General features: G+C 56.8%; 1 protein-coding gene across 1 annotated transcript; it reads left to right on the top strand.

Annotated features, from left to right (window-relative positions):
* Positions 1–5,569: 5,569 nt before the first annotated feature.
* On the top strand, positions 5,570–9,922 carry LOC101413342 (lipocalin-1). The gene is made up of 7 exons (XM_071217119.1): positions 5,570–5,702; positions 6,099–6,226; positions 6,797–6,867; positions 7,248–7,358; positions 8,030–8,131; positions 8,274–8,300; positions 9,450–9,922. Exons 1-6 carry the CDS (start codon positions 5,628–5,630, stop codon positions 8,297–8,299), a joined length of 513 nt encoding a protein of 170 aa, XP_071073220.1. The 5' UTR covers positions 5,570–5,627; the 3' UTR covers position 8,300; positions 9,450–9,922.
* The last annotated feature ends 3,390 nt before the right edge of the window (positions 9,923–13,312 follow it).

Here is a 13,312-nt window from a genome sequence, read left to right as displayed (position 1 = left end):
TTAGGTTCACATATATTCTTGCTGAACTATATCTTTAAAAATTTCCTTTAGGAAAGGTTAGAGAGTGGTAAACACTTAGTTTTTATATGCCTGGGATGTCTGTATTTTGCCTTTGATACTTTAAGAAAGTTGAGCTGGGTATCACATTCTAGGTTGAATTCTATTTTTCTTTGGTTCTTTAAAGATGTTAATCCATTGTCTCATGAAATGTAGTGTTTTTTTTTAAAGATTTATTAATTTCTCTTCCCCACCCCCCATCCTCCCCACCCCCCCACCCACCCCAGTTGTCAGTTTTCTGTGTCTATTTGCTGCATCTTCTTCTTTGTCTGCTTCTGTTGTTGTCAGTGGCATTGGAATCTGTGTTTCTTTTTGTTGCATCATCTTGCTGCATCAGCTCTCCGTGTGTGTGGCACCATTCCTGGGCAGGCTGCACTTTCTTTCGCGCTGGGTGGCTCTCCTTACGGGGCGCACTCCTTGCGCATGGGGCTCCCCTACACGGGAGACACCCCTGCGTTTCAGGGCACTCCTTGCACGCATCAGCACTGCACGTGGGCCAGCTCCACACGGGTCAAGGAGGCCCGGGGTTTGACTGCGGACCTCCCATGTGGTAGACGGACGCCCTAACCACTGGGCCAAGTCCGCTTCCCGAAATGTAGTGTTGTTACTGAGAAATCTGCTGTCAATCTACATTTATTCCTTTGTAGGAAATGTGTCCTTTCTTTTTGGCAGTTTTTACTTTTCTTATCTGGGATGTTCTGCAGTTTCACTATAATATTCTAGGAGTAGATTTATCTAATTTGCTCATTACTTGGTGTAGCAGTTTGATATGGTTATGAATTCCAAAAACAGATATTGGATTATGTTTGTAATTGAGTCTGTACCTGGGCGTGATTAAGTTATGATTACGGCTTTGATTGGGCCACGTCATTAGGGCATTGAGTCCCCATTCCTAGGTGGGTGGGGACTCACAGATAAAAGGCTTGGCAGGGACAGAGTTGAGGGGTTTTGATGTTGGAGTTTTGATTTGGAGTTTGAGGCTGGAGTCTTGAACGGAAGCCCCGGGAAGAGAGGACCTGAACCAGGACAAGAACACAAAGGATTAGAGTCGGCTCCTTAGACACGGCTCCTTGGACAAGGCAGAAGCCCCAGGGAGAGAGACAGAGCCGCTCACCTGAGAGTCTACAGCTGGCCTTGCGGAGAACACAGAGGAGCTGAGGCCAGAGAGAAGCAGGACCCTGGGAAGGGAGGAACCCAGGAAGCCTGAACCCTGGCAGACGTCGGCAGCCATCTTGCTCCAACATGTGAATATAGACTTTGGTGAGGGAAGTAACTTATGCTTTATGGCCTGGTATCTGTTCTCTCCTACCCCAAATAAATACCCTTTATAGAAACCAACCCATTTCTGGTATTTTGCAATAGCACCTCTTTGGCTGACTAATACACTTGGTGTGCAGTTTAGACCTGGGATCTCATGTCTTTTCAATTCTGGGGAATTCTCAGCTATTGTGTTTTTTTTAGGTCATTTTTTTCTATGCTCTTCTTTGGAAATCCTAATACATACCCATTCACATGGGAGCCTCCTGGTCTAGTCTCCGTGTTTTTTGTTTCCTTTTGTATTTGTATTTCTTTTTGCTTCTCTGGTTAATTTTTTAAATACCATTTTATCTCTAAATAAGCTAGAGATTCCTATTTTTTTCTTAACACCTCAACTTCTCTTTCAAACAATTCGATGTTTACTATATCCAGTTCTCTTGTCTACTCTGTCTAATCTAGAACCTTTCCAGACTATTGAATTTCTCAACTTACTGTACTGTTCACCTTTGGGATTTAAAAAATATTTATTTTCATATTTTCTCATTTTTTTGGTTTCATATTGGCCAGTTTTAATTTTATAATTTCTTGTTCTTTGAAATTTTAGGTATCTTCATCATACCACTGTAATTTTAAAGAGTTTGTCGGACATACATTATTTGGATTAAATTCCTGTGCTAACTATTCATTTTTAGTCTGTCTTTCTTAGCATGATACCTCTTCAGGTAATTTGGAACTTTGGTTTGCTGGATCTTTCTAGAGAAGGGTATTGAGTCTGTGCATTTTTCCCCTTTCTCGTCACCCTGCCACCACTCCTGGTTAGCACTTTGTCCTGGATGGCCTTGGACTTCAGCTCTGCCGTGATGTTGGGACATCACAGACGGAGTCACTGCCTTGGAAGAAGGCTTGTCTCAATCATTTGTTTTTGTTTTTAGGAGGTACCAGGGATCGAACCCCTGTCCTCATACATGGGAAGCAGGCGCTCAAACACTGAGCTACACCTGCTCCCGTCATTCAGCTTTGGAGGCTGCATCTGTGTCCCCTTGCCTTCACTGACCCACAGCTTTCTACTAAGCTAGTGCCCCAGGAGACGAGTCGGGAGAACTTTCCAGCCTCCTTGCTGGAGTCGGAGATGACCCCTCCTCCCTCCCAGGAGCTGGGCCCCGGGTCCCCTCTGCCTGCTTCCTCAGCCCCGTCACCTGTCTGCTCCTCTCTTCCACTCCTGATTGTGTGTGAGTGCATTTATTTATTCATGTTTCGGTTTTCCCATTTTTAAAAAATTTAATTTTTTAATTATCTTTTTAAAAAAATTAACAGATGACACAAAACATTACATTAAAAAACCTAAGAGGTTCCCATATACCCCACTCCTCACCCCTCCACCCCCATCATTTTTTAAATTGTATTTTTTTGAAGATACATAGATCACAAAAAACGTTTCCTTAAAAAATATAAGAGGTTCCCATACACCCCCCACCCCCCTCCTCCCACATCAACAACCTCTTTCATCATTTGTGGCACATTCATTGTATTTGGTGAATACACTTTGGAGCACTGCTGCACCACATGGATTATAGTTTACCTTGTAGTTTACACTCTCCTCCAGTACATTCAGTGGGTTATAGAAGGATATATAATGTCCAGCATCTGTCCCTGCAGTATCATTCAGGACAACTCCTAGTCCTGAAAATGCTCCCTCATCACATCTCTTCTTCCCTCTCCCTGTCCGTTGCAACTACCGTGGCCACTTTTTCCACATCAGTGCTACAATTTCTTCTATTACTACTCACAACAGTTCCATAGTAGAATACCAGTAAGTCCACTCTAGTCCATATTTTATTCCTCCATTCTGTGGACCCTGGGATGGCGATGTCCATTCCACATCTATATCAAGAGGGGACTTAGATCTCACGTGGCTGATGGATGCAATTCTCCTGCTTGCAGTTGTAGGCACTCTCTGTTTTCCCTTTTTAACATTTGATCTGTCACTGCTCCGTATAAGGAGCAGTGAGGGGGAGTCGGCGTGCCTGCTTTTCTTACTTGGAAGTCTAGGTATTATTGTATTCGCTCCTTCTGCATCCTCCTTTTAAACAGTGTAACTTGGAGATATCTTCGTGTTAGCAATAGAGACACACCCAATTCAAATGATTTGCTTCATGGTAATTCATTTTTGGGCTACCATAATTTATCTAATCAGTCCCTGGTTAATGAGTTCTTGGGCGGCTTCCAGTTTTTTTGAACTATAATGGGGGCTGAAATAAACATCCTTGAACATACATTTGAGTGTGTGCTCATGTGCACATTAAATGTGTCTGTAGGAAAAATTCCTCGAAATGCGATGTAGGATGTATTTTGAAATTTGTGATGGACATTGCCAGCTTGCCCTACCAAGAGGTTGCACCCACGTACCCACCGAGTAACACTGTATGCAAGTTGCTATTTTCCCGCACCCTTTCCAACCTTGTGAGTTAAACTTGTGAATCTTTGTCTTTCTGGTAGGTGGAACACATAATTAACTGTTGTTTTAGTTTGCATTCGAATTACAAATTATTTAAGAATATTCCTATGCCTCTTTCTGTGAACTGATTGCTTGTTCTCTTCGTTCGATTTTCTACTGAGTTGTGTAGGGTTTGATTACTGACTTTAAGAAGACTTTCCGTGTTAAGGAAATCAAGTTCCTGCCGGCTCTTCTCCACCTGCCTGCCCTCAGGCTCTATCCCTGCTCTGCCCTGCCCTGCCCTGGGTGCTGGGAGGCCCTGGGTTCTGCAGACCACAGCGCCTGGGCCTCGGGGTCTCTCTTGGGTTGGTGGACGGGAGGAACTGTCCAGGGCCGAAGGGCGGGAGTGAGGGCGGACAGGCCTCCCTCCCGGCTCCCTCCTGCCCTGGATAGCCCAGCAGCTCCCTGCTGCACCTCCCACCGGCTCCGTCCAGCCTTCAGCTCGTGGTGGCCAAGCCTTCCAGGGGAATCGACCCGTGGCTCCCCTCTGATGTGCCCTCACCTCTGATAACAGTCCTTTCACTAAATTCCTTTACGGCCCCAGTGGCTTCGACGGTCGCGTGCTGCAATTGCTCCTTCCCGAGTTTGTGTTTGCTTTTGATGAAGTATTTGGTTTTTTTTTTTTCCATTTTGCTTTACAGAAGCTTTAATTTTTATGTCGCCAAATTTATTTTTCCTTCCTGTCTTCTGGATTGTGTGTCCTGTTTTAGAAAGCCTTTTTGAAAGGAAAAAAAAATGATGTTACATAGTATGTAATACCGTATAATATGTATTAAAATGCTCCTATTTCCATCTAGTGTGCCGCTTGTGTTTTCAGACATGTGAACCTGGGGCTCCTTTGGAGCTCTTCTTGGGGGGCTGTCGAGGCAGGGTCGTGGTTTTAACTCTTTCCGGAGGCAGAGCTAGGTCGCCAGTGCCTCGCGCTGGGCAGACCCTCCTTCTGTCCTGGAGCGAGAGGTCACCTTGGCGCCTCCTGTGGACGCCCGGGGCGGCGCCTGGCGCTGTGCTTTCCAGCCCAGGAGGCATCTGGAAAGTCCTGGGGGAGGCAGAACCCACGCGGCAGGGCCGTGAAGACGCCGCAGGGGCCGCCTGCAGCCCGCCGGGCTCGGCTTCCAGCGGGCTCAGGAAGGAGACCCCCGCGTCCTGGGGGAAGCGGCGCTGACCTCGGCAGCGCAGGGAGGGTCTCCGAGAGCCCCCGGACGCGGACCCCGTCGAAGGCAGGGGTCATGAGGGCGGTCAGGAGAGACTGTGGGGAGTGGAGAAGGGTCAGAGGTGACCGGGAAAGGGCGGGCCGTGTGCAACGGGGCAGTGGTAGAGTGAGGGCCGAGGGGTAGTCCACGGGGCGGGGAGGAGGGCTGGGCCGGCCTCAGCCCCCGAGGGCTCGGGTGCTGCGCCCTCTGGGCCCCTTCTCGCGGCAGCCTCCTCTTTCGAGGGCGGCTCTGAGGCTGACCGCGGCCTGTGCGGGGACACTGGAGGCCAGCGCGGCCCAGAGCCAGACCTCTGGCTCTGGGCCGCGCGGCTGGGGGAGGGTCTGTGGCCCTGCGAGCGTTGCCCGCCGTGGCTCTTGATGAAATAAACGGTCTGTTCCTCTGGACAATGGAGGCTTGGAAGGATTTGGGTGTTTGGGAGTTTCACAAGCTGCTATTCAGCAACTTCCAACAATAATGACATTTATCTGCTCCACTGCAGAACTGGCCACCTCACAGCTTGGTCGGCATCTGGGCCAAGTTCCCACGGACGCCCCCCCAGCCGGGGTATAAAGGCGGCAGTGCGAGAAGCTGCTGCAGCCCCTGAGCCCCGGCAAGCGTGGACCCTGGAGATGAAGGCCCTGCTCCTGGCCGTCGGCCTCGGCCTGGTGGCCGCCCTGCGGACCTCGGACACTGGGGATCTGGATGTGCGGTTGGGATGGGGCGGGTGGGCTGCAGGGGACAGGGGCGGGGGGCTGTGCCTGCTGGCGGGAGACCCTGCCCCTTCCCCATCCCAGGAGACCTCAGCCCGGGGCCCTGCCCTCTCGTGGGGGGGTGGACAGACAGGGCCAAGGGCGTCTGCTTGACGGATCAGGGTGCGGGAGGGTGGGTCCGGCTGACCTCACTGTGCCGCATGGGGCCGGGTACCTGTGGTCAGTGCCCAGGTGCAGGGCACGGGTCCTGGCAGTCGGGGTGGGCCCGGGGAGGGCGCCTGGCCAGGTTGCTGGGTGGGGCGGTGGGCCTCGGCCAGCTGCTCAGGCAGCGCAGGGCCTGGGGGCTGCCGGGCTTTCTTCTGAGCCTCAACGGAGAGCAGCTTTCTCCAGGTGTCGGGGCAGTGGTACCTGAAGGCCATAGTTGCAGACAAGGACTGCAAGAGGAAGACCGAGGCCCTGACCCCCATAAACATCACGGCTCTGGAGGGGGGTGACCTGGAAGTGAGAGTCGGCATGCTGTGAGTGTGGGTCCCCGGGCAGGGGCGCGCTGGGCCCCAAGGAAAGGCCGGGTCAGAGGGCAGCAGGTGCGCCTCCGGGGCCCTAACCCGCGGCCCCGTGAGCATTTTCAGGGCAAGGGGTTTGAGCAATGACCAAGAGGGGGTGTAAGACGCCAGGAAGAAAGTTGGGGGCAGTGGGGAGCCCCCTTGAAGGCCCCGTGTGCCCGCCATCTGTGTGACTCGCACCTCTGCACCTTCCCACCTGGGGGCTTGCACCTGTGCGGCTCCCGCCAGCAGGACTTCCCCCAGTGCCGGCTGCTCTTCTTTTTCAACCTTTCCCTCGTGGGTCCGGCGGGTGTAGGGCTCGTCCTGGGCGACTCTGGGGGTGAACGGGTGGGGCTGGGAAGGGAGCACCGCTCTCGGGAGCCGACCTGTGGCCACAGACTGTGCCTCCAGCTGGGCTGGCCGGGACAGTGAGGGGGCCAGTGGCCTGATGACACCGAGATGCCGGGGCGCAGCCCCTGCCCCGGGGACTCTGAGGGGCCGGGTGGGAGGCCCAGCTGCATTCCCAAACTGGCTTCTGCTTCCCAGGGTGGACGGTCAGTGCCAGGAGGTGAAAGTGGACCTGGAGATGATGGACGAGCCCGGCAAATACAGTGCCTGTGAGTCCTGGGCCGGAGGGGGAGCAGGCCGGCACCATGCCCTCCCTCCTATAAACGCTTGCCCGTCCTCCCCCTGGCCGTCGGGCTTAAGGTCGGGAAGTGCCCGCTCTGAGGGGCTGAGCTTCTAGGCGGCCCTCACGGGCCAGGGCTGTGCCCAGGGCAGGGGGCGAGGAGCACCCCCAGCTCCCACCCCAGCTGCCCTGGGGCTCCTCCACGTGGCTGGCTCGGGCTGGGGGCTTCTCCCCACACGCTGGGTCCCTGGGAGTGGGGACCCCATGGGGCAGGGGCTCCGGCAGCCAGAGGGGCTTGTGGGCCGCACCGTGTCTCCACCGTCCTTCCTGGAGGGACGCCGTGGCTCGGCCCACAATGTCCCTCCGCAGTCGGGGGCAGGCGAAAGGTGGACCTCCAGAAGATGCGCGCGGCTGACCACTACGCGTTCTTCTGCGAGGGCGAGCTGGGCGACGAGCAGGTCCGCATGGGCAAGCTCGTGGGTGAGTCAGCCGGCCCAGGAGACCCCTCCCGCCGCCTTGCTCCCTTCGCCTCCCACCCCCCTCGCCTTGCCCGCCAGGGCCCTGGAGCCCAGGATCGGGGTTCCCAGCCCCTAGGTCTCGGCCGTGGGAATGCAGGAGGGGCAGAGGAGGGCCCAGACCCCGCCCAGGGGGAGGCACCTCCCAGCCCCTACCCCCTGCGCCTCGGGAGTCTCCCGTAGCGGTGCGGGGAGGGGCCCGCGGAAAAGGAAACCCCCACTCCAGGGTTTTAACTACGACGGGGAGGGGGGGTCCGAGTGCACTTTGGGGTGACAGCACCCTTCCCCCCTGAAGGCACGAGGCCCCGGGATGCTTTCTGGTCCCCCGAGGGGAGACGCGTTTGCTCTGAGGCTGGGGTCCTCCCGGCATCCTTTCTTATCCCAGCGGGACGCGCCGCTGTGTCCAATGTGGAGCCTTCTCCGTGTCCCCCAGTTCAGCCGCAGGGGGACCCCCTCAGGTGTTGGGAGCCCCCGCTCCGCTTTCCCATCAAGCTCTCCTCCCCCGCCCGGCGCCCGGGCTCCAGCCCCCGCCCGGGTGGGTGGGGTCCCCAGCCAGTCCCTCCAGGCAGCGGAGGCGGCGCCCGCCTCCTCCCCGCGCGGACGCGGGAGCCGCTTTCCTCCTGGCCTCGCCTGCAGGGAAAGACCCGGAAATCAACCCCGAAGCCTTGGAAGAATTTCGGAAAGTTGCGGAAGGAAGAGGATTCAACCCCAAGAGAATTGTCTTCCCCAAGCAAATCGGTATGGAGGACGTTTGCTTAGCGCGCCGGGCTTCCCTCCGCGGCGAAGCAGGGTCTGTGGGCCCTGCCTTCCCGCGTGGAGGGGCCTGGGGTCCCGGCAGCCCCCTGGGTCTTATGAATCCCGTGTTTCCTTTATGCTACAGAAACCTGTACCCCAGGAAAAAATTAGGGTAAGTGGGCACTTTCAGAGGACACGAGTGCGGGGGCTGGGGCAAGAGGCCGTCCAGAGGCCGTGGGGGGCTGCCCGGCACCAAAATGCCCCTCAGCCCCTCGTTAAGCCGAAGGGCAGGTGGTCGGGCCTCTGCCCGCGCCGTACTCACAGGAGCCAGGAGCGCAGCCACGCGCCGCACTCACAGGAGCCAGGAGCGCAGCCACGCGCCGCGCCCATTGCCTGGGTCACCTGCCGGGGTCGCCGAGCCGGGATGGCGAGCAGCCCAGCCTCCCTGCCGCCAGGCGCCCCCTCCGCCTGAAGCCCCCTGCCCCCCTTCACACGCGGCGAGCGGCTCTGCGGCAGGGAGACCCTCCGCTGTCTGCTCAGTCCTGGAGACGCGGCCTGGGGGGTCCACACCCGCCGCTCCACCGCGCCCGCCCGGCCCCGCTGACTCCTCCTCTTTTCCAGGGGAGAGGTCTCGCCGTCGCCAGGGCAGCGACCCGCGGCAGGTCCCAGCATCCGGCCCCGCCCCGCTTCCCGCTCCATCCCCTCCTGATTCTGCATAAACAGCCTCAGTCTCCTCCGGACTCCGCCTCTCTGTTGGGGTCCCGCGGGGCTCCCGGCGCCCCCTGGGGGTCTGCTGGGGGTGGGGAGGGGAGCTGCGGTGGGAAGGGGTGGGCGCCCGTCCGGCAGGCTGGGGGCTGGCCGAGGGAGGGCCTGCCGGGTCCGACGCCCGAGACACCCTGGTCCTGGGAGGTGGGCGCGGGCTGGGGCGGGGCCCGGGTCCAGGAGCAGCGTGGGAAGGCGGTGGTCGGGCCTGCGGCCTCGGGGCAGGCACGGCGTGGAGCTTCCGCCCAGCTGGGATCGGCAGGACCCCCGGGGCTGCGTCTGAGCAGGCTGGACCTGGAGGCAGGGTGGAGGGTGGGGGTCTAGCTGGGCAGGTGGGTGGCTGGGGCTCGAGCTGGCGTCCTCCTGTGGCGCTGCTCTGGACTCCGGCTCCCCTCTTCCCAGCTCCACCCTCGCATGTCGGCTCGTGGCCCGTGGAGCCCGGCAGCTGCCAGAGGGCTGGCAGCATGCGTGGGGCAGCCGGCCAGGAAGGGGGTCATCTTACCTGGCCCAGCTGCCCGCCCGTGGCACAGCCTGCAGGCTCGCCCTTGTGGCTCCTCAGGCCTCGCACCGGCTGCTGCTGAAAGCCCTTCCTGAGCCTTTGCCTGCTGCTGCGCCAATGCCACGTCCTCAGCCTGTGTCCTCAGACCTCCCGGGCGCGGCCAGGGCTGCTGACGGAGCCCCATGCGGCCGCCCGGCGGCAGGAGGTTACTGCCTGCTGGCTCTGGAGGCCGGTCCCAATCAGGGTGTCCGCGGGGCTGGCCCCCTCTGGAACCCAGGGGGCTGCAGTGGCGCCTGCCCTCCGCTCTGCCTCCCCTGGCTCCATTGCCTGCCCTCCCCGTCTCCCTCCTCTGGCTGCGCCCCCATTTCTCTCCTGCAGCAGGACACCAGCCATGTTGCCTTAGGCCCACCCCATCCAGTGCGGCCTCATCTGAGCCAACCTGGTCTTCAAAGACCCCGGATGAGGTTAGGACTTGCCCATGTCTTTTTTAGAGACACAATGTAACCTCACCGGAATAAACTATTTGAATCCAATTTCTTTTCTCAGGATTTTTTTTTGGGGGGCATACATTGAGATACCCCTCAACAGGATGCCGTCCTGTGTGGGTGACTTGCACACACAGGGTGGCCGCCCTTCGGGGCGTTGTGCACACAGGGCCACGCTGGTGGCCTCGGCAGTTCTCGAGGCGCTCGCCTGGAAGAATAGGCAGGAGGAAGAGGCGCCTCTCCCAGCCGGTCCTTCTGCCCACGCTCCCAGCCCCGCCCACGCTCAGCACCCACTCTGGGGACGGAGAGGCCGCAGACAGTGCCGGCCTCCACGAGGCCTTCCTTTCCTGGGAGTCAGGACACGGACTGGCCAGCCTCGTCAGTACCCCCTCCGCCGTCCAGGGCCCAGCCTGAGTGGACACGGGCGCTGCGCTGCGACAGGGACGACGCCGGCCGGCGTGCTGGGCTCAGCCCAGGTCCGGGTGGGACCCCTGGGCGAGGGGCGCGGAGGGCCAGGAGGGTCTGCACCTGCAGGTCCCGGCCCGGACCGCGGGGAGGCTCTTGTAAAGCCGTGCCCTCGGCCTTGCCAAGCCGCCGCCGCACCGTCTCCTCCTCCTGGACCTGACCCGAGGGAGGGGTGCGGGAGCAAAGCAAACCTGGCGGGGAGCGGGAGCACGCAGAGGACGGCTGTGGGTGGAGGGGGCCCGAGTAATCTGGGAAACTGGGAAAAGAAACAGATACAGGGGTCCTTCCCTCGCACCAAAAGAACTGGCAGAAGGCTCGCGAGTTTGCAAAGAGGCGCAGCCGCCCGCGAGCTCCTGCGGCCTGCGCATCTGTCCTGCTGACAGGGAGTCAGGCCTCCGGAGCTTCTGTCTTGGGATTTCTTATACCGCCTTTATGCTCAGCGTCTCCTTTCCGGCGCTGGCATCCGTTCAATAGTTAGACTTTTATTCGCACGCGTATTTCCCCTGAATTGCCTGCCACTCTGACTGCCCTGGACGAATTCTGGAGTGAACTCGCCGTTTATAAAGGAACTGCGCTTCGCAGTTCCAACAGAGGACGGCGCCCCGGGCCCAAGAAGGGGCGCGGTCTCCCCGGCCCTCCGCCCCGCGCGCGGAACGGCTGCTTCCCGCCCCTGGAACGGCACAGGCGCCCCGGTGCGAACCGAGCACCCAGCGCGGGAGCCAGGGCGCGCGAGCTTAGGCGGAGGACCCCTCGCCCGCGAGCGGCGCCAGCGCGCCCCCGTGTCCAGAGCAGGCCTCGAGCGGACGCTCGTGGGAGGGAGGCGCCCACGAGCACGGGGAGGGTCTGGGGGCCATGGAGGTCCCTGCCCCGGGTACTGCCCCAGGTTCTTCACGGCTTTGGCCCTTGCGATCTTTCAGAAGGAAAGAAAGTTAAATGGGAGGGCTGGTGGGACACGCTCCAGTCGGGGTGGCTGCGCCTGCCTGGGCGCCTCCCTGGAAGCGCTCCGCCTCGCCCTCTGCACCCAGTCAAGTCCCTCGCTCTCCGGGGGGCTCGTCGCCCCCGAGGGGGCTGAGCCCCGCTTCCGAGCCAGGCCGCGGCTGCTGCGGGTGTCTGGTCACGGCTGACACCGGGCGTGGAAGCCCCGTGTTCCAGGGAACGCCTCATCCAGCGCACCCCTCTCCGCGCCGACCGAGCAGCAGCACCGCTGCCACTTCACAGCGGTCGGGGTCGGTGACCCCTGCCCAAAGAACAGCCCGTCTACGTCCCTTCACTTCCTGCTGGCGTGGGGAGCCCACAGCGGCCTCGCGGGAGCCGTGACTTCGGGTTTTCGTGGCGCTCACGGGGTCCTGCAGCAGTGTGACTCAAACCTTGGCTACTGCAGAATCTCAAGTTTCAGGGATGGAAAATTCAGATTTAACTCTTCTCTTAGGAAAAAAAATACAGGTTTACATCAGTGACCTAAGGCTCCGCCTTTAAGCACTAAGCAACAAAGTAAGTCCAAAGTAAGCAGAAGAGCGGAAGTAATACTGTAAGAGAAAAAATCAACAAAATAAAAGCAAACACGTGGAAACTAACAAAGCCAAAAGTTGGTTTTGTGGAACAATTACTAAAATCAATAAAACTCAAAGAAATGGGGAGTGACTTAATGGTATGAGTTTCTTTTTGGAGTAACAAAACTGTTCTAAGGTTGTGGTGACTGCACAGCTCTACGAATGCACTATAAACCATGGAATTGTACACTTTAAATAGTGAATTGTATTCTATGTGGATTATATCTCAGGAGAGCAGTTTAAGAAATTGCAGTGAGGACTGGTGAAGGAGAAAGAGATGAACACAAGCCGCCATCACGCAGAAGGAAAGAGAGGGGTTACTGCATTCAGTGAATAGCACGAGGATTCTATGAACAACTTTATGTCAAAGAATTTGACAATGTAAAGTAAGCAATCTTCCCAAAACACAATTACCAAAACTGAAATAGAAAGAAATAGAGAATCTGAATAGTCTTCTATCTATTAAGGAAAAGCACTAGTATTCAAAAATATAACAAATTTGTTAAATATTGTCCACTACCCCTTGATCTTGTTCAATTCACTTTTTTTTTTAAAAGATTCATTTATTTATTTAATTCCCCCCTCCCGTTGTCTGTTTTTTGTGTCTATTTGCTGCGTCTTGTTTCTTTGTCCGCTTCTGTTGTCTTCAGCGGCACGGGAAGTGTGGGCGGCGCCATTCCTGGGCAGGCTGCTCTTTCTTTCGCGCTGGGCGGCTCTCCTTACGGGGCGCACTTGTGGGGCTCCCCTACACGGGGGACACCCCTGTGTGGCAGGGGACTCCTTGCGTGCATCAGCCTGCGCATGGGCCAGCTCCACACGGGTCAAGGAGGCCCGGGGATTGAACCGCGGACCTCCCATGTGGTAGATGGACACCCTAACCACTGGGCCAAGTCCGTTTTCCCTCACTCTCTAGTTTCAGTAGCCTTTGGTGGTTTCCTTAGTTCTCTGAATACAACAATGGAATTTGTGAACAAAGACAGTTTTACCTGCCCTTCGCCACCAGGGGACCTGCTCAACTGGATAATGGCCTCTGCCACGCTCTCCTCTAAGATCAGAAAGACAGCAGCCTTCATCGCTCTCATCACTCTGCTGACACTTCCCTGGAAGCCCTCTCCAGGTAATAAGTCAAGAGAAGGAACTGAAAGAGCAGGTTAGAAAGGAAGAAAGACTGGGATTAGAAAGGAAGAGGCAAAACTATCTTTATCACAGATTCCATTATTATGTTTATAGAAAATCCTAACGAATCTATAAAATGTTATTAAGGCTAATAAATGAATTTTAACAGGGTTGCTGACTAGAAGTTCAATGTATGAAAATTCTGTACCATAGTATCAAACAATTTGAAAATGAAATAAAAATTCTGTCACTTATAATAGCATCAAAAACATTGAATACTTAGCAATGAATTTAGTTAAAATGTACA

Source organism: Dasypus novemcinctus, chromosome 8 (assembly GCF_030445035.2).
Source record: "Dasypus novemcinctus isolate mDasNov1 chromosome 8, mDasNov1.1.hap2, whole genome shotgun sequence".
In the NCBI taxonomy this organism is placed as follows: domain Eukaryota; kingdom Metazoa; phylum Chordata; class Mammalia; order Cingulata; family Dasypodidae; genus Dasypus; species Dasypus novemcinctus.
Note: the sequence above shows the minus strand (reverse complement) of the source record. Positions and strands in the feature narration are given on the sequence as shown.